Genomic DNA, 21,441 nt, shown 5'->3' on the forward strand with positions numbered 1-21,441 from the left:
ACAGGGTCAACGGCAGGTTTCTGAGGAATGTGGAGGAACAGAGAGATCTTGGGGTTCATATCCACAGATCTCTGAAAGTTGCCACTCAAGTGGATCGAACCGTGAAGAAAGCCTATAGTGTGTTAGCATTTATTAACAGGGGGTTTGAGTTTAAGAGCCGTGGGGTTATGCTGCAACTGTACAGGACCTTGGTGAGACCACATTTGGAATATTGTGTGCAGTTCTGGTCACCTCACTATAAGAAGGATGTGGAAGCATTGGAGAGAGTGCAGAGGAGATTTACCAGGATGCTGCCTGGTTTGGAGGGTAGGTCTTATGAGGAAAGGTTGAGGGAGCTAGGGCTTTTCTCTTTAGAGCGGAGGAGGATGAGAGGCGACGTAATCGAGGTTTATAAGATGATGAGGGGGATAGATAGAGTGGACGTTCAGAGACCATTTCCTCGGGTGGATGGAGCTATTACTCGGGGGCATAACTATAAGGTTCATGGTGGGAGATACAGGAGGGATGTCTGAGTAGGTTCTTTACTCAGAGTGGTTGGGGTGTGGAATGGACTGCCTGCTGTGATAGTGGAGTCGGACACTTTAGGAACTTTCAAGCGGTTATTGGATAGGCACACGGAGCACACCAGAATGATAGGGAGTGGGATAACTTGATCTTGGTTTTGGACAAAGCTCGGCACAACATTGAGTGCCGAAGGGCCTGTACTGTGCTGTACTGTTCTATGTTCTATGTATTGACCCTACTAATCCCCTTGATACAAGGGGCAATATAGTATGGCCAATCCACCTAACCCACACATGTTTGGACTGTGGGAGGAAACCGACGCACCCGGAGGAATTCTACTCGGACACGGGGGGAATGTGCAAACTCCACCCAGTCACCTGAGGCCGGAATCGAACCCGAGTCCCCAGAGCTGCGAGACAGCAGTGCTAACCACTGAGCCACCGTGCTGCCCAAAAGGAGGGGAATTCTGCCTTGTACAATGGAAATGCCTCCATTTTGATCCTAAAATATTCTGCATTTGAAATATTTAGAATTGACCATTTGTGTTTTTTGGTCATGATCTGAAGCATTATAGGACAGATTTTCAATGTCAAAGAGGAAAATGCTGGAAAATCTCAGCAGGTCTGGCAGCATCTGTAAGGAGAGAAAAGAGCTGACGTTTCGAGTCCAGATGACCTTTTGTCAAAGCTTTGACAAAGGGTCATCTGGACTTGAAACGTCCTTTCTTTTCTCTCCTTGCAGATGGTGCCAGACCTGCTGAGATTTTCCAGCATTTTCACTTTTGGTTTCAGATTCCAGCATCCGCAGTAATTTGCTTTTATCCTAGATTTTCAACATATTACCCAAACATAAATCTGGTGTTGCAAATCAGTCGACCAAGAAACACATCTCCCGTTTTTATTTCCATTGGCAACAACAGAAATGAAAATCGGGTGTGGGAGAGAGGGAGTGTAGATAATAATGGCTGATTGGCAACAGCAGTCGTACGCTTTCAGCTTGACGCTTGGTTGTATCTCCAGGTACTTGAAATACTACATAAGAGGTAGTGTATGACAGATTTAAGTCACAGCAGTTGAGTATCACTGCTTGTGATTTGGTAATAGGATCTTGTTACAACACTCAGTTCAATTCTTTCCTCCCCACTTAGTATAACCTGTGTTTTTTTTAAATCCAGATCTTTTACAGAATTATACGAGACATTAGCCCTGGGGAGGAGCTGCTAGTGTTGATGAAGAGTGAAGGCTATTCACAAGATATTATGGCTCCAGAGATACATGGTGAGTAACTGCGTCACTGTCACAAACTCCTCAGACTGTGGCCGGCCTGGCTGCACTCTGTGTCGTAATGTAACTCCAAACCAGGCGAGAGCACATGTCCTGACTTGGCTCACACAGATGTTCCGTGTATTCCCATTCAGTTCTGGTCAACAAAGCTATTCATTGGCATGAACTATCATTGTGTGTTTGCAAAATAGCTCCACTGATTGCAGACGTCTGCAACATGTTTCGTGATTTTTAGAACTTGGCAAAGTTGGCATGCTTGTCAGGATACATCGAGACTTGTGAGTTTGGAGTTTAGAAGGATGAGGGGGGATCTTATTGCAACTTGCAGGATACTGCGAGGCCTGGATAGAGTGGACGTGGAGAGGATATTTCCACTAGTAGGAAAAACTAGAACCAGAGGGCACAACTCAGGCTAAAGGGACGATCCTTTAAAAAGATGAAGAGGAATTTTGTCAGCCAGAGAGTGGTGAATCTTTGCCGCAGAAGGCTGTGGAGGCCAGGTCATTGAGTGTCTTTAAGACGGAGACAGATAGGTTCTTGATTAATAAGGGGATCAGGGGTTATGGGGATGAGAAAAATATCAGCCAAGATTCAATGGCGGAGCAGACTCGATGGGCCGAGTGGCCTAATTCTGCTCCTTTGTCTCATGGTCTTTATGGATGGTCGGCTTCTACATACGGTGTCATCCTATTTTTCACAACACAATGATCAAATAATACATTTTGTCAATGTGTTACCTGTTTTATAAGAGATCACCTTCAGCTCTTCAATGATCTCATGATTCTCTCGAGTTACTCGGGGCTGATCAGCCATATATTTTGCCCAAAGATTAAAATCTTCCCGTTAACTTTTTATCGTGATTTAAGTGAGTTGTTATTTTTAATTCCTTATGTTTTTCTGCTTTTATAAATAGTTCAGTGTCGTCCTTGTGTGCCAGTACTTGTTTTTTTTTAAAAAAAGCATTTTGAGGGAAGAATCGTGCTGTTTATTGGAATTTGAACCTCTTCCATGAGATGCAGTGAAGAGATTTAATTTCAATAGCCTGGAATAGTTTGTATAGTTGACAGGAAGAGGAGGCACTGTCACATCTGCTGTTGTCAGCGTTGAGATTAATTTCTCTGTCCAGTGACTCTGACAGCGGGCTCAGTGTCTGAAGGGGCAAAACCCTTGACTTGACTTAACGGTGGTGGAACATCTTGCCTCCCAAGTGGCACGATCCCAGGTTGCGTGGTAAAAGAATGGCACTTATGCCAGTCGTGGCTGCTTTCCTCCTTTGTTCTCCCAGCGGCCAGTACTGCATATCCTTTTTGATGTCGCATACGGTTGGATTAAAATATTATTCCTGTACCTGCAGTTGCATTTTAAATACCCTGTATAGCAGTGATGAACAGAAGATTAATTAGCGAGCGTTTGGCAGTTTGCATGCATTGCTGACACAATACTCTCAGTTGGTCTATTCTCTTCTTCATAAGAAACATTCTTGGAGATATTAAAGGCCATGAGCCATTGACCCTGGCAGTGACTGCTTGTTTTGTAAGTAGCTGTGTATAATAAATTGACTTCCTTCCCATTGTTACAACATGAAGTCACCGTTTCTTATTAGACGTGCTTTTTTTTTTGAAGTGAGTCAAATTAATTTCTCATTGTGTAAGAACGTGTCTTTGGAACTGCACATTGAAAGAATAGCAATTTTGATCAGGAAAGAACGACAACAAAAGATTGTGCAATAAAAGACACTTGTGCATAGAAAATTGAAACCCCAAATCTGTTTATAATCATGTCTTGGCAAAGAAAATATCAGTAATTTATTATTTAAAAAGAAAAGGGTTGGGTGGCATGGTTTTCTTGAACATTACTCTGAATAATTGGCCCTCTTCTCCGTGGAAAGCTAATGAGTTTTCTCTCTGTCTCATGGAATCCAAGAATTTAGCTCTGGCATCAGGCATAACTTCTGAGCAGAGACCTCTCGCATCCAGTGCAGAAGTCCAAATTGTCATGCTCCAAAATTGGCCTGCAGAATGATCCAATGCTCCTCGGGCTTCCAAGCTTTAAGGATGGAGTTCGTAGATACGACAGGAATGGCCTGACTCGTGTTTCACGCTCATTTAAAACAACTCTCCAAACTCTAGATTGAAGTGTTCAGGGGTGCAGGTGAAGGCATCCAGAGAATCTAGCTCACATAGTATGCAATAAATGTACATGAAATTTATAGTTGGACAGCATTCAAAAGTAAGACACACGAAACCTTCAATAATGATATTGCTGGTCCCCAAGGACATTTTAATGCACTTACTTGACTCTGGATCGCGTTGCTGTGATGAACGGCCCTACGGAGCATTTCAGTATTTATTCTTGGTCTGTGCATTTAACGGTTATGTTTTGATGCAGGCCAATGCCTTGTTTCATTTTATACAGGCTCTACTGCTCAAATATTTTCATAGAATCCCTACATTGCAGGAAGAGGCCATTTGGCCCATCAAGCCTGCACTGATAACAATCCCATCCCGGCCTTATCCCCAAAAGCCCATGTATTTACCCTGCAAATCCCCCTGACACTAAGGGACAATTGAGCAATCAACCTAACCTGCATACGTACGGAAGGAAACCCATGAAGACACCGGGAGAACGTGCGAACTCCACACAGACAGTGACCCGAGGCTGGAATTGAACCCAGGTCCTTGGCGTTGAGGCAGCAGTGCTAACCACTGTAACATAAGAACATAAGAAATAGGAGCAGGAGTAGGCCATCTAGCCCCTCGAGCCTGCCCCACCATTCAATAAGATCATGGCTGATCTGAAGTGAATCAGTTCCACTTACCCGCCTGCTCCCCATAACCCTTAATTCCCCTACCGATCAGAGATCCATCTATCCGTGACTTAAACATATTCAACGAGGTAGCCTCCACCACTTCAGTGGGCAGAGAATTCCAGAGATTCACCACCCTCTGAGAGAAGAAGTTCCTCCTCAACTCTGTCCTAAACTGACCCCCCTTTATTTTGAGGCTGTGCCCTCTAGTTCTGGTTTCCTTTCTAAGTGGAAAGAATCTCTCCACTTCTACCCTATCCAGCCCCTTCATTATCTTATATGCCTCTATAAGATCACCCCTCAGCCTTCTAAACTCCAACGAGTACAAACCTAATCTGCTCAATCTCTCCTCATAATCTACACCCTCATCTCCGCTATCAACCTGGTGAACCTTCTCTGCACTCCCTCCAAGGCCAATATATCCTTTCACAAGTAAGGGGACCAATACTGCACACCGTATTCCAGCTGCGGCTTCACCAATGCCTTGTACAGATGCAGCAAGACTTCTCTGCTTTTATATTCTATCCCCCTCGCGATAAATGCCAACATCCCATTTGCCTTCTTGATCACCTGTTGTACTTGCAGACTGAGTTTTTGCGACTCATGCACAAGGACCCCCAGGTCCCTTTGCACAGTAGCATGTTGTAATTTTTTTCCATTTAAATAATAATCCAATTTGCTATTATTTCTTCCAAAGTGACTAACCTCGCATTTGCCAACGTTATACTCCATCTGCCAGATCCTCGCCCACTCACTCAGCCTATTCAAATCTCTCTGCAGACCTTCCGCTTCCTCCACGCAATTCACTTTCCCACTTATCTTCGTGTCGTCAGCAAACTTTGTTACCCTACACTCAGTCCCCTCCTCCAGATCATCTATGTAAATAGTAAACAGTTGAGGCCCCAGTACCGATCCCTGCGGCACGCCACTAGTCACCATCTGCCAACCAGAAAAGCACCCATTTATTCCAACTCTCTGCTTCCTGTTGGATAGCCAATCCCCAATCCACGCTAACACCCTACCCCCAACTCCGTGTGCCCCAATCTTCTGCAGCAACCTTTTGTGAGGCACCTTATCGAATGCCTTTTGGAAATCCAAAAACACCACATCTACTGGTTCCCCTCCGTCAACCGCACTAGTCACATCTTCATAAAAATCCAGTAAGTTCGTCAAACATGACTTTCCTCTCATGAATCCATGCTGCATCTGCTTGATCGAACCATTCTTATCCAGATGGCCTGCTATTTCTTCTTTAATGATGGATTCCAGCATTTTCCCAACTACAGATGTTAAGCTAACCAGCCTGTAGTTACCCACCTTTTTTAAACAGCGGCGTAACAGTAGCCGTTTTCCAATCAGCTGGCACTACCCCAGAGTCCAGTGAATTTTGATAAATAACCACTAATGCATCCGCTATTACCTCTGACATTTCTGTAACACCATGCCATCCCAAAAAAATGTCTAAATAAAAACGCAATACAACTCAATTTGTTGTTGATGACTTCAGAGCACAAAGATGAAATGTCAAAGAGATGTTTTTCAATAATAACCTGAACTTCAATTGGATCTTGAAAGGTGTGGGAAGGTTACATGGACCATGAACTGTGTGATTCTGAGATTCATTATCACTTGTAGGCCATCAGTAATTGATTATTGACTAATAGCCATATAAAAGTTGCACCACGTGGTGTCATTAATTAAGAGGAATGGTTGACTCTCTTGTCAGTGAAATGGACTTTACCACATCGAGAACTGGTAATAATTAATTGGAGGTATTAAGTCCTAAAGTTCAGTTGAATCAAGTTTCTGAAATGGCGTTTCAATGTTACAGAGGAGCGTGAGTATCGGTGTGTGGAGTGCAATAAACTCTTCGAATGCAAGGCAGAGTTACTGGACCACCAGAAGTTTACCTGCAACAACTCCCCCACCGCGTTCTCTATGGTAAATGAAGACTTCAAACCAAAGCTGAACGGTGACGATGAGCTTCACGAGTGTAAAGAGTGCGATGGCATCTATCCAGATGCTCAAAGGTGAGTGCAACAATTCGAGCTAATCTCCTGAGTCCCAGGACTGTCTTTGGCCGATTAGTTCGACATACTCCACCTCCAGACGCCAGCAAACTAAAAGGGAAATGTAATTCGCTACACATCAACTCCGCGACACAACTCTGTCCCCCGGATAATATCAACAAGCATTGACACCTCTCAATCGTGTTTGACAAAAATGGTTATGTCATTCTAGTTTGTGTTGCGAGCACTGCTTGTGAAACGTTCGGGAAAAGAGATTTTCACCCTTGGACAGGCTGAACCTTCGAATTATTCCATATACTGAGGGAATATGCTGTCAGGTAGGCAGGATCGAGGTGCAATAGACTGATGGAAGTAGGTAAATTATATAATCGGGAAGGTTTTCATTATGTCCATAGTATTTTAAAATATTTTGTCCTCTTATTGGTTTGAAAGTTAGTCTATTTTTTAAAATCACATTCTCTATTGCTGATGAGATGTATGGAGTAGGTATTTTGACGGCAAGTCCAGTGGTGTTGACTGCCAGGCATTAAAGCCCTTCTTTATTTACGTTTCAAATGCTTCTCAAGCACCCTAAGCCAAAACAATCCACTTTCAATTCTGTCTAGAACCCTAGAGCTGCAGGAATGTGAAATTTTCAACTTGTCAATCAGCAGTCTGGGCAGGACTAAGATCATTCACTGCTGACATACTGGATGCAGGTGGGGCCTAGGAAACAGTTGACTGGCAGCTTAGCAGCTACTTTTGTTTAGAATTGAAGTCTTTAAAAGTGGTACATGTACATTGCTTCCTTTATTGCTCAGCAGAGTTCACCAGGAGAATAAACCAATAAACACTGTCTGTCAGAGAAAGCTGGAAAGTTAGTAGCTCTTTACCTGTGTCTGATGGGGTCTGCAGGAATGGTGTCCCTCGAGTAACTTGACTATGCCCCACAATCAGGCCAAAGTTGCTCAATCTTTCTGTCGCGACTTTGCAAATTCTTGCTCAGAACTACGAAGAAAATTAAATAGCTTCCTACCACTTGAGTAGATTTTTGAGCGGCAAGTTGGGTCAAATGGCCTTCTCCTGCTCCTAACTCCCGTCTTCTTATACCATCTAAGCTCACACTTGGTGATGTAGTGGAGGCCGTCAGGGGTGGCTAAGCCATTGAAGGGAAAAGAATTGAGAGAATTGATTTTAATGATTTTGTTAGGCCACTGCTTGAGTACTGCGTACAGTTCACTTTGAGAAAGATGTGATTGTGCAGAGGGGATTTATAAAGGTCATGATGACCTGAAATGTTGGGCAGAATTTTCCAACCTTTCCCGCCGGTGGGTTCTTTCGATCCCACCAAATTAACCCCCTCTGCGGGACGGGCGAGTCATGCAAATTGTCATCGACTTTGGTGGGACTGGAAGATCCTGCTGATGGCCATTAGTGAGCCTAAGGGGGAGGCAATGGCCCAGTGGTAATATCACTAGACTATTGATCCAGAAACTCAACTGATGTTCTGGGGACCCAGGTTCGAATCCAACCATGGCAGATGGTGGAATTTGAATTCAATGAAAAAATCTGGAATTAAGAATCTACTGACGAACATGAAACCATTGTCGACTGTCGGAAAAACCCATCTGGTTCACTAATGTCCTTTTAGGGAAGGAAATTTACCATCATTACCTGGTCTGGTTTGCAGGTGACTCCAGAGCCACAGCAATGTGGTTGACTTTCAACTGTCCTCAGGCAACTAGGGATGGGCAATAAATGCTGGCCAGCCAGCCAGCGAAACTCATGTCCCACCAATGAATTTTAAAAAGACCTAATCCGCCGTGGGAAAAGCCATTGCAGGCGGATGTGGGGGCTGGAAAATTCCAGCCATGAACTCTGTTTCTGTTTCCACAGATGCTGCCTGAACTGCTGAGTATTTCCACCATTTAAAAATTTTTTTGTTTAGGAGGATGTTTCCGTGTCTGGAAAATGTTAGCCATGGGGAAAGATTGGATAGGCCTGGGTTGTTTCCTTGGTGTGGAGATGCCGGCGTTGGACTGGGGTAAACACAGTAAGAAGTTTAACAATGCCAGGTTAAAGTCCAACAGGTTTATTTGGTAGCAAAAGCCACACAAGCTTTCGAGGCTCTAAGCCCCTTCTTCAGGTGAGTGGGAATTCTGTTCACAAACAGAACTTATAAAGACACAAACTCAATTTACATGAATAATGGTTGGAATGCGAATACTTACAACTAATCCAGTCTTTAAGAAACAAAACAATGGGAGTGGAGAGAGCATCAAGACAGGCTAAAAAAATGTGTATTGCCTCCAGACAAGACAGCCAGTGAAACTTTGCAGGTCTGCGTGGACCTGCAGAGTTTCACTGGCTGTCTTGTCTGGAGGCAATACACATCTTTTTAGCCTGTCTTGATGCTCTCTCCACTCCCATTGTTTTGTTTCTTAAAGACTGGATTAGTTGTAAGTATTCGCATTCCAACCATTATTCATGTAAATTGAGTCTGTGTCTTTATAAGTTCTGTTTGTGAACAGAATTCTCACTCACCTGAAGAAGGGGCTTAGAGCCTCGAAAGCTTGTGTGGCTTTTGCTACCAAATAAACCTGTTGGACTTTAACCTGGTGTTGTTAAACTTCTTACGTTGTTTCCTTGGAACAGAGGAAGTTGAGAGGTGACTTAAATTGAAGTGTATAAAATTGAGGGGTGGAACAGAGTTGTTGTTTTCACAGCAACTTCATTGCAGTGTTAATGTAAGCCTACTTGTGACACTAATTAATAAACTTTAAAACTTTCCACCATCTGCTGTGGCAGGATTCGAACCTGGGTCCCCAGAACATTAGCTGAGTTTCTGGATTAATAGTCTAGCGATAATACCACTAGGCCATCACTTCTCCTCATATGAGTGACTTCCTTCTGTGTTGTAAATTTTTGATGATTCTTTGATTCTATAATACGAGTATCCCGTTTTACACTGAGAAAGGTGATGAAGTGAAAATGTTTTTGGTCTCCCACGTGCTGGTTCTGGGTGACGACAAGTCAGAGTCAGTGATAACTTGTGTGTCTGCCCTAGAGAAGAGGATGACAAACTCTCTTTTACTGACCCAACAGCTTGGACAGACATCTGTTGACTCACACGGAGGAGCGAGAGTATAAGTGTGACCAGTGCCCTAAAGCCTTCAACTGGAAGTCAAACCTTATTCGTCACCAGATGTCACATGATAGCGGCAAGCACTATGAGTGTGAAAACTGCGCCAAGGTATGGTGAAGGATTTCACTGCTTTATATTTTCAATAGCTCCTAGACTAGTGGGTAAAAAAGAGTTGGAAATTCAAAAAGTATACCGCATTCTGTAAAAGGAATTTGGTTAAGAGATAGTCTCCATAATTCTACTGCCCCAGAGCGGGCAAGGGGCGGACGATGGGCAAGTCCGTTGACCTCAAGCAAGGCCTTAAAATCCCAGCCATGTTCCAGAGAGATTTGGATTTTTAATGCAAATGTGACATTTCAATATCCATTTATAATTCATAAAATACTTGCAGAAATATTAAAAATGTTGTTAAAGGTAATTCTTTTCTCTCCAAAAGTGAAGAGCGTTTCCCAGGCAAAAATGAGGTAGATTTTGACTTTGTGTTGTCCAGTTAATTTTGGACAAATCAGATCCCAGGGTGAGATGTGATTTGATAGATCCTCCCGTTTTTTTTAAACAATTAAGGTAAATTATTGAACAAATTCACAGGAGTCTTCTGATGAACTTTTAACACAAAGAATAAAGAAAATGAACTACGTTTCATCAGAAAGAAAGGTTGGAAAAATCTTAATTCAAACACAAGAAAATAATTTGGATATTCACTATCCCTTCACCTCCGCAATATCTCTATAGACACACAAGCTTGGAAAGATAAACAATTTACCATGTCTGTATTATGCTCTAATGCTAAGGGTACATATACAGTACATGTGAACCAACGAGCGAGAAGTGGACAAACGCACCACACTCCAAAGTAAATGATAAATGCAACACAAGCAGATTCCATGGATTTCTCAACAACACACCCAGACTCATAAGAACATAAGAAATAGGAGCAGGAGTAGGCCATCTAGTCCCTCGAGCCTGCCCCGCCATTCAATAAGATCATGGCTGATCTGATGGTGGATTCAGTTCCAGTTACCCGCCCGCTCCCCATAACCCTTAATTCCCTTAATGGTTAAAAATCTATCTGTCTGTGACTTAAACACATTTAACGAGGTAGCCTCGACTGCTTCATTGGGCAGAGAATTCCAAAGGTTCCCTACTTTCTGGGAGAAGAAGTTCCTCCTCAACTCTGTTCTAAATTGACTCCCCCATAATTTGAGGCTATGCCCCCTCGTTCTTGTTTCCATTGTAAGTGGAAATAACCTCGCTGCTTCTACCCTGTCTAGCCCCTTCATTATCTTATATGTCTCTATAAGATCTCCCCTCAACCTTCTAAACTCCAATGAGTACAGGCCCAGTCTATTCAATCTCTCCTCATAAGCTAACCCCCTCATCTCCGGAATCAACCTGGTGAACCTTCTCTGTACCCCCTCCAAAGCTAATATATCCTTTCTTAAATAAGGGGACCAAAATTGTACACGGTACTCTAGGTGCGGCCTCACCAGTACCCTGTACAGTTGCAGCATGACCTCCCTGCTTTTATACTCCATCCCTCTCGTGATAAAGGCCAACATTCCATTTGTCGCCTTGATTAGCTGCTGCACCTGCAAACTGAGTTTTTGTGATTCGTGCACAAGGACCCCCAGGTCCCTCTGCACTTATCACCCCATGAAACAATGGACCTCACTGGAACTCTAGGGATGTTTTTCAACCGTGTTCATCATCAGGGAGCATGGCAATGTGGGCTGAAAATCTGGAGAGAATCGAGAAATGCAATTATCTCTGGGGAGATGGCATTCTGTAATTTTCTAAACTCACCGACATGACATGATGAGCATCATGGCCTGGTAGTGCCAACCTGGCAGGGCCAGGGCAGACCCTGTTGGGAGCTTCATGAGGGGGGATTCATTTATTTGTGGTGGTGGGTGAGAGTGGATATGGGAGCTGAGGGGTTGGTGGCATTGATTGCTTGGTGGGAGGAAGGGTTCGATGCTGGTGGTGGTTGTTTGTGGGTGGGGAGGGGGATGGGATGGTGGCAGGATCCAACGCTGTCAATGGCTGTTGGGGGAGAAGGCAAAGGGAGGGAGAGGGTGATGCCGGTGTCAATCATGGCCCGGAGGGGGTGGGGTGGGTGGGGGGGGGGGGTGTGGAGAGATGCCAACCACGATCGTGCAGGGGAGAGATGCTAGCTTTGATTGCGAGTGGGGGGGACGAGAGCCCCTGAGACCTCCGTGGGGGGTGGGAGCGGGGATTATCTTTTTCCTCTGATCAGGGCAGTCAGGCTTTGCTGGCATGTTTAGGCCCCACCCCTCAATGATGGCATGAAACATTGACAAAATGCCATAGCATTTGGCGAGACCTTGACACTTGCCATTTTTTTGGTAAGATTCTGCCCTCTGTTTCTCATGAGGGTTCCCAATCTCCAAGTTTGAATTTCACCAGGGAATTTTCTCCCACATTTCGCTCTCACCAGCTACAGCCATTATACATTTCCAGGGTTTTAATCTCGCCTTTTGAAAATCTTGCCTTTTGGATCGCCATGTACACTGGACGTTTATCTTTGAAGCACAATTTCAGATCTTTGGCCATGCCGAGCAGAACACCATGGCTCCAAAGGCCTGGAGTAAGGATTCACCAACCTTTGGCTGCTTCTTCAGACCTTCATTGCTTCTATGGAGCCCACTTTGCTTCAAGTCTGTTCCCTGCAGTTCTTTTTTTAAAAATTGGAGCATTTTACTCTTGGAGCTTATCTTGACTTAATGGGATCTATCCCTGATTCTTATTACTGTCCCTTACATGGGAAAGTTTTCTGGCACTTCTTTCAGTCCCAATCTCTGAATAGGGACCCCCTTCTTGGTTTAGGACTTTCTCCCCACCCTCCCCTCCCCATTGTTCAGATACTTGAGCTGTTGTTTTGCACTATTTTTAAAGTTTTTTTACTTCTCTGCATTTGCGGAGGGGTGATGATAAAAACCATAATGACACATGTACTGTTTTCCCGGCCAGCGCATGCTTGCAATCAATGAACTGCGCATGGCGGCCAATTCCCGGCTTGTGCATGTGAAGGAATCCCCTGGCCTGCTAGGAATTGTAGTTCCTGAACTCCAAGGTGAGGATTCACATTTTGCAACACCATTCCCCTCAGAAGACAGACAGCTCTGGAACAGTGAAAGTTTCTTTATAATGGCTTAACACACTCTTTGCAAGAACTTAACATCACAAATTTGCAAGGTTGAACCAAAACCCAAACAATACATGTAATAAGTATGATCAGCAGAATTTAAACCTCGATAGAATTATCATAAGTACATTAATGTTTGTTCTCCTACACTGTTTCCCAAACTTCAGATGCCTCTTCAGATCTGCAGGGCTTCTCTCGAACCATTTGGCTTCAAGTCTGCTCCCCATAACTCATCAAGTTGGAGTGTTTTGCTCAAATCCTTTTTTTAAAGTTTATTTATTAGTCACAAGTAGGCTTACATTAAGACTGCAGTGAAGTTACTGAGGAAATCCCCTAGTCGCCACACTCTGGTGCCTATTCAGGTACACCAAGGGGGAATTTAGAATGGCCAATACACTTAATCAGTATGTCTTTCGCACTGTGGGAGGAAACCGGAGCCCCCAGAGGAAACCCATGCAGACTCCGCACAGACAGTGACCCAAGCCGGGAATCGAATCCAGGTCCCTGGCACTGAGGCAGCAGTACTAACCACTGTGCCACCATTCCGCGTCACTGTGCGTCACATTGCCTCATTTATATTGACTTAATGGGATCTATCTCTGATCCCTATCTTAGTCCCTTACTTGGGATTGTCTTCTGGGACCTCTTTCTGACCCATTCCCTGATTTGGGACCTTCTTGGTTTGAAACTTTCTCCCTGTCCCCCTCCCCACGTCGTCCTCCTTGGGACACCTTCCTCCTAAAAGTGCTCCTTCAGGTCACCTGGCCTGCTGTTCTGCGCTGTTTGACTTTTGTGGAGGGCTAGTTTCTAGCCCGAAGACAGGAAAATCCACGAGTTGTGCAGGTGCGGCTCCTTTCTTGGTCAGCACGTGCGTGGAACCAACAACCTGCGCACGTGCAGTCAGTTCGTGTGTAAAGTCCCGAGGCCTGCTCGGAACTGCAGTTTCCAAACAACAAGGTAAGTATTTGTATTTCACAACAGTGTGTTAATGCAAGTTGGATGTTTGCAAGTCGGCAGTCTGTTTTATATCCCTCTAGATTTTTATTTCTATTGAAATCAGTGGAGGGATGTAAAACAGACTGCCAACTCAGAATCACCTGGTTTATGTTATCGCACAAGGTCAAAATCTACCCCAATGTGTTTAATGTGCTGTAAAGTCCAGGTTCAAAATCCTACAATTTATACCTGCAAATTCACTGACTTATAGGTATTTAAAAAATAAAACATTAGTCCTTTATTTAGAGGGCTAATGCAAAATAAAGTGAGAAAGAGAATTCTGCTGTACCAGCAGGGGGCAATGCACAGGGGGAGTGCACAGCAACAAATCATCAAAATGCAGTTTGTGATTCTACATTCTGAGTGTGGATTCAACATGAAGATTGACTAGATGTTACAGTATATGTCTCATCAGTTTTCTCTGGTACATTTGTTTTCATGTTTAAGACTGATTTCATTTCAGCTTACGTTTTGGATGAGTTCTTAAAGTGAAACCTGATACTATAAAAAAATACGTCCATGACTGTTTAATTAGGCTAAAGATTCCTGGATCTTATTGCATTGTATTACAATCCCTGTGGGAAAACTATAAACCAAAAATAATCAAATTTACCCAACGAGCTCCAAATGAAGAAATTCCCAACAAGATTTCAATTTTGTAACTTGTATTAAGCACAAATCAGAACCAACATAAATTGAACATGAATTAACAGGCAAATTATATTGAAATAAAAAGGTTAATTTTACTTTCAATATTCTATCCAACAAAGATATTTCTTGGATAACCACAAGCAGTCCGCTTCAGCATGTATGACTATTCACACAGGGTAGGCTAATTATCCTGTCTGACAATAGCTTTCAACTTTGTGTTTCATCAGTACTGTAATCATTAGCAAAAGCCACATCTACAAACCCTTTCTCCCTCAGCTCACAGCAGTCCTGACGTGTAGTTCCCCAGAGTTCCAGTTCGACTGACCAACCAATAACACCTTGGTTCATGGTTTGGCCACTTACATAGAAACGTAGAAGATAGGAGCAGGAGGAGGCCATTTGGCCCTTTGAGCCTGTTCCACCATTCTTCACGATCATGGCTGATAGTCCAACTCAATAGCCTAATCCTGCTTTCTCCCCATAACCTTTGATCCCGTTCACTCCAAGTGCTATATCAATGTTTTGGCATTTGCACTTCTGGCAAAACACCCAGCCGTTTAGTGCCACCAAGCTATTCACATAGCTTTACAGGTTTCAGACCTTCCAGCCTGCTCACGTAATACTTCCATGGGCTTCTGTATCTGTATGCCGATCGCCTTCTGCCTCCAGCTCTTTTGGTCTGCCAACACGGGACTTTTATATTTTAGATTCCTTCCTGTTGATGCCACTTTCAGGTCAAGAGTTGCCAAATCACATTAGACCTGTGTTTATTATTATCCCAAATTTACAATTGATTCCTCTACAATTGGTGTAAATTCTGAAAAGTCCCTTTCGAATATTCTTACAAACAGGCTTCACAGACATGTTTTAAAAATTATAAATTTTCCTTTCTGTACAGCTCCAGGTAAAAGGTCATCACAACTGGCAAAGCAGGCGTGAAAGGGAGAACATGCTAAATACAGAATGAAAATGAAGCCAACTCAATGAGATGGTGTTAAAATAAAATGGTGTGAACAGAAACTGATCTCCATGTTGGTGTGAAAAGCTGTACTTGATGTCCATAAACTAAAGACTGGTTTGCTTCATCTCCCTGCATCAGATTTCTTTACTATTCCCCAGCAGGTTTTTACAGACCCCAGCAATCTACAGAGACACATTCGCTCTCAGCATGTCGGTGCTCGGGCCCATGCCTGTCCAGAATGTGGAAAGACATTCGCCACCTCCTCAGGTCTCAAGCAGCACAAGCACATCCACAGCAGTGTCAAGCCATTCATCTGTGAGTGCCCATCTTTGTTCTCCTCACCATTTGCTGTGACTTCTGTTGATTTTCCCAAAGAGTGCATGAACATCAGGGTACAAGCGGGTTTGTTTGTGGTCAGTTCTTTGAATTATTGTTGATGGTAGCTCAGGAAGCAAACGGCTCAAGCAGTCTTCATAGAGGATATTTTGTGCATGAGTTAATAGTATTTCCATCTGTGACGTTGATTTGGACTCAGCCCATACTAGTCCTTTCTCTGATGGTTCTCAAGGTTCGAGGTGTGAAGATTTCAGTATAGACTAGATAATGTTCTTAGTGTATGTAAGTCCACTACATAGAAATGTCTATAATTTAATAATGTCCACTGAAAGAAACCACATAAAGGTGCGGAGATTGAGGCTGTACTTGTGAGACAGAGGTAAATGCACCTTATTGGGACCAAATAGAGGCAGCTTTACCCTCTTCTGAGGAGGTCTTGTGGTACAGTGATAGCGTCCCTACCTTAGAGCCAGAAGCTCTAGTTTCGACTCCCCCTTGAATTTGGTGGCCAAGGAAGTTGCTTTCATAACATGGTCAAACGTTGCATTCACCTGATGAAGGAGCAGTGCTCCAAAAACTCATGATTCCAAATAAACCTGTTGGACTTTAACCTGGTGTTGTGAGACTTCTTACCATGGTCAAACAGGTTAAGTACATCAGCCTGCAAAACCTAATGCACTAATGGCTGGCAGTAAGAGTGGGAGAGACTCCTGGTCAGCCATGCTTGATGTGGAGTGGGGCCCCTCAAGCTATCTGCCCCTAGCGACAGACAGCGACCTGTTCCGGGAATTACTAGCTTTGTAAATGGACAAAAGTCTGTCTTAGTACACCAATAGGAAGAGAATTGGGTTGGATGGATTACCTTGTTCAAATCTATTTTTATGTTTGTCTGGGTGGGCTGTTTATTTGAACCAGCTAAATATTGAGAAGATATTGGGTGGGATTTTCCGGCCACGCTCGCCCCAAGACTGGAAAATCCTGCCTAAGGTCAAAGGACCTTTGCATGATCTTGTCCCGCTCACTATGATGTACGTGATGGGCAGGACTGGAAAATTCCACCTATTGAGTCTGGTCCCACTAACTCCCTTGCCATTGTCTCTTTCCCCTCTTCAGCCAGTGCCACAGGCTGAAGCAGACTGATGCAACCTCATATTCAGTTTCACCCTGAGCTGAACTTTTGACCTCATAGCCTCTTCATCACAAAGTCTAGCTAATTTCATGTGCGTACCATCGTGCAACTCACCTCACCTTTGCCCATCCATTGCCAAATCCATTGCCAAATCCATCATTGATGGTTTAGTTCTCACTCAGTTGGTGCACTGCAGTCCTGGCTCGTCAGTGGAAGGCACAGCCACTAACAGTGTGTTAAAGGGGACAGGCAGGAATGAATATAGTTGGAGAAACGCAGCGTACATGGAGGCGGGGTTTGTAGGGATGAGGAATGTCACAGGAATAGGAAAGGTAAAGATATGGAGGGATTTAAACACAAGGCTGAGAATTTTAAATTTATACGATGGTGGTCCTGATGGCCTCTCACTGTGAATATTACCTCATCCAATACACTGATGTATATATCTTATTCCGTACCAACTCCTACTTGCCCATCATACCCATTCTTGTTGGGCACCAGATCGCCAAAGACCCAAATCCAAAATTATCTTCCTCATGATTAAATTCCCCCATTGCCTTACCTCTCCCTGTCTGTGATTTTTCCCCCTCCCCAGCATTCCTCGGACTCTGGCTCTCTGTGTCTGTCATCTCGCCCAGCCCCTCCAACCCACTGTTGGCCATGCTTTCTGCTGTTGAGTTCACATTCTGACATTCCATTCGCCTTCCTCCCCCAAGCCCTACTAGTTGTTGCTGTTGTCGAGATTTGTTGATGCAAACCCATGTAAACCCTTTGTAAAGTGAGTTATGGTGAAGTTTCAATGCACAGTGCAAGCTGTTATCATCAAGCCTTTGCTATCACAACTATAGAAGAAACCGAATACTTGCTGAGCACAGGGTTCTCTTGACATGTTACTGGAAGAATCCGTGAGAATTTAGGGTAACTTGTATACAGTGGCCTGGATTTTGGTCTGCTAGAAGGATGCACAGAGTCAGAAGAAATCTAGGCGCTGTGAGCCTGACCTTCAAAAATGGCTGCTTGAATGTCAGATTTTCAATCGAAGGGGTCTATGTTAGAAGTCAGGGCAGGCATTCCTGGATCATGCCATGTGTAGAGTCAGACTGGGTGGAAGGCCTACCTCATGGCTCTGGCACTTTTGTCCAAAGTTTTACAAAAAATAATATCCCTCCAGCCCTCACCTATCACACCATTCCCCCTCCCTCCCCCGCTCAACTGATACATTCCTCATGCCCTGTCCATGACAACCCATGATACCTTGTGCCAGTTACCCACCCCTATGGCCCTTTATAGCCCTGAAGCTAACCTCTGTTCCTTTGACCATCTCCATGGTCTGCCATATCCTCCATGCCAACCTATGCCCCTGTACCCACTCCCCTATGGCCCTTTATAGCTTCTGCCATGTCAACCCATGCCCCCACCCACCATCCTTTATGCTCACACCCACCGTGCAACTTTTCCAACATGCGCAGACTTCAAGTTCCATGCTGAGATGGAATGAAATAAAGTAAACACTCATTCATAATAAACCAATTTGCTACATTTACGTTCCTTAAAACCTTATGACAATAAGCAATGGAATTCATAGTCCCACTTCAAAGTATCTATAACCACCTGTAGGTATTAATCAAACTGTGAACATGCAGGCACCCTATGATGCAAATGGGTGATTGTGAAATGAGTCATCGGTAATGAAAGCCCTCAGACTTATGCCAACAGTGAAATAGCAAGCAGTCATTTCTTTTTAATGCTCCAGACATTTCTTTCAAGATTTAAAGGGCAGAACTTTTAAATGCCTCGAGAGCATGACAGTTCCATTTGACAGGTGCTTTTGACACTTTTATTCCTTCATGGGATGTGGGGATGGCTGGCAAGGCCAGCATTTGTTTCGCATCCCTAATTGCCCTTGAATGGAATGGCTTCCTATGCCATTAAAGAGGTCAGTTAAGTGTCAACCACATGCTGTGTGGCTGGAGTCACATGTAGGCCAAACCAGATATGAATGGTCACTATTACCAAGATTAGCTTGATAATTCCAGATTTATTAATTGAATTTAAATTCCACCATCTGCACTGATGGGATTTGGACCCATGTCCCCAGGGCTTCTGGATTACCAATCAAGCGATATTATTACTACATCACTGTCTCCCCCACTTTTGACAGGTTCTCACAACACATATTTGCTTTTGACAGGTCTGTTGACAGTTTCAATGACTATACAAGTTTATGAACTTCTAATGCGCATTCATGCCTACTTTTAACAATTCCAAAGGGCAGCTGACCTCCCCTAAAGATGTCCTATGACCATATTCAAAGGGATATTTCATCTCTGCAGAGGGGTATCTTACCTCTTCAAAGAGGTACCCCGGCTATCCAAACAAATGCACAATGTTCAGACCTGTTCGTACACAGTCTAATCTTCACACTTCAGTTTTCACACTCCTTGTCCACCAAAATCCAACTTCAGTGGAGGCAATTGATCTAAATGGCCAGCTGTAAACCACACACGCACGAAACACAAAGTGCCCCTTACAATAATGGGAAATGCTGCATTCTGAATGGGACAGGATTTTCAGATGCTTCTGCCATTTTCACCACAACAGGGAGCCTTTCCTTCTGGCGAGAGGTCCAGGCTAATGTGTGCACTGCAATGATCTGATCCTGCGCACTATCCCATGATGTAAACCCATACCTGTCTGTTCAGAGCCATACTCCTGCTCCGAGTGGACTAGGAATACTGTGTGGACACAGATAGCAATTTGATCCAATTGTAATCCGATTGGAGGATGCATATCAAGTAACAGCAGATTATGGCGAATAGCCTACGTCAGAACTCACCGGCACGACAACATGCGAACTCTGTCAGTTCTGTAAAGAGTGACTTTCTCTTTTCATAATTTGCCATTTCACAATGTGCATCTATTCAAATCACACATTTAACTTAAAATCAGAAATTGATTCCCACCCCAACTTGCTCTCTCCATCCTTCTCTGAAGGCTTTTGTATACATCAGCGCTCATAGAATATAGAATCCCTACAATGCAGAAGGAGGCCCTTAGGCCCATCAAATCTACACCGACAACAATCCCACCCAGGCCCTATCCCTGTAACCCCACGTATTTTACCCTGCTAATCCCTGACACTAAGGCTAAGTTTAGCATGGCCAATCCACCGAACATGCACATCTTTGGACTTTGGGAGGAAACCCTTGCAGACGGGGGGAATGTGCAAACTCCACACAGACAGTCACCCAAGGCCAGAATTAAACACGGGTCCCTGGCGCTGTGAGGCAGTGGTGCCAACAACTCTGCCACCATGCCGCCCTTGTCTAAGTAACTGGTCTACCTATCGGATGCCATCTGGTGAATGTTTGCAGACTACTTGCCTGCAGAAAACATCATAGCCCTATCCTAACTTCATCTGACCTCCACACGTGTACTTTCCAATACAAATCAGGGGTGCAATGGTCTGACTGCTTTTACTCCTGCATAACAAAGCAACCTTGAGGCCAATTGTAGCATACTGGTGAAGAGCAGCAAAGACCAGAGGTCAAACCAAGGATAGTTCTATTCCATGGAGCCCAGAATGAAATCTTGTCCAAGGCAGTCAGTGATCCCACCCACTACATTCTGGAAGAGCTAAGAATTAGATCTTAAGATAAGTTGAGTATCATACTTTCTCATTCCTTATTGCCTATTTAATTACTTAATTCAGATAGTTTGGTGAAAACAAAGTTGGAAAACTCGAGAGCAAATCATTACACTTTTTGGTACATTCGATTGCATTCTGCATTTTTCAAACCTATTAATCGTGTTTGTGCCGTAAACCTATCAAATGATATCACAATAGATTTTTAAAATTTGCCCGCTGCTAGGTAATTATCTTACAAATTGTCTGGCAATCCAGCTGCATGGAATGGAATTGCATTGTTCAAGGGTTATACTGTATTACTCTCTCCAAACTCATGCGCAGTCATTTGAATAAAAGGCCCACACACACATGCATATAGACACACAGTGCGTCCTCCTGCTTGGTCTGTTTTCAGCAACTGTCTCTTATTACTGCATCCTGCCTTAGCTAAACAGAAAAAAAATCCTTAGCTATAATGAAACAAAAAAAAGGTAATTATTAGCTTGTTTGAAAAAAAATATGTTGCTCAATGGAAACCACATGGGCTTATGGGCCAAACATATTCAAAATAGCACTTAATTTGTTTTAATAAGCAACAAATATGCAGCCCCCGAGTACTGACTAATTACTGTGTTCTCAGAAAATTGCTTCACAAAGCACGCTGGCATCAGATGGACCTGATATTACAAAGTGCTCTGCGGTTTGCGGTGCGCTTACGGCATTTGGGAGTGATGAAAAGCTTGTCGGGTGGTAATGTCTGGAACATTTAGAAATTAGAGAGGGAAAGAGAGGAAAAAGGTGTGGAGGGGGGGCAGTGTGGGTGGGGG

The 21,441-nt window shown here is 43.8% G+C and overlaps 1 protein-coding gene across 2 annotated transcripts in view; it reads left to right on the top strand.

The window, feature by feature from the left end:
- mecom (MDS1 and EVI1 complex locus) overlaps positions 1 to 21,441 on the top strand; it is a 748,693-nt gene that overhangs the window by 656,762 nt on the left and 70,490 nt on the right. For both annotated transcript variants that reach the window (XM_078206201.1, XM_078206208.1), the window contains 4 exons: positions 1,679 to 1,781; positions 6,425 to 6,623; positions 9,708 to 9,855; positions 15,680 to 15,836. In XM_078206201.1, coding sequence (XP_078062327.1) covers positions 1,679 to 1,781; positions 6,425 to 6,623; positions 9,708 to 9,855; positions 15,680 to 15,836 — 607 coding nt within the window. The remainder of the gene's footprint in view (positions 1 to 1,678; positions 1,782 to 6,424; positions 6,624 to 9,707; positions 9,856 to 15,679; positions 15,837 to 21,441) is intronic.

This window comes from Mustelus asterias, chromosome 3, assembly GCF_964213995.1.
Source record: "Mustelus asterias chromosome 3, sMusAst1.hap1.1, whole genome shotgun sequence".
Taxonomy (NCBI): Eukaryota; Metazoa; Chordata; class Chondrichthyes; order Carcharhiniformes; family Triakidae; genus Mustelus; species Mustelus asterias.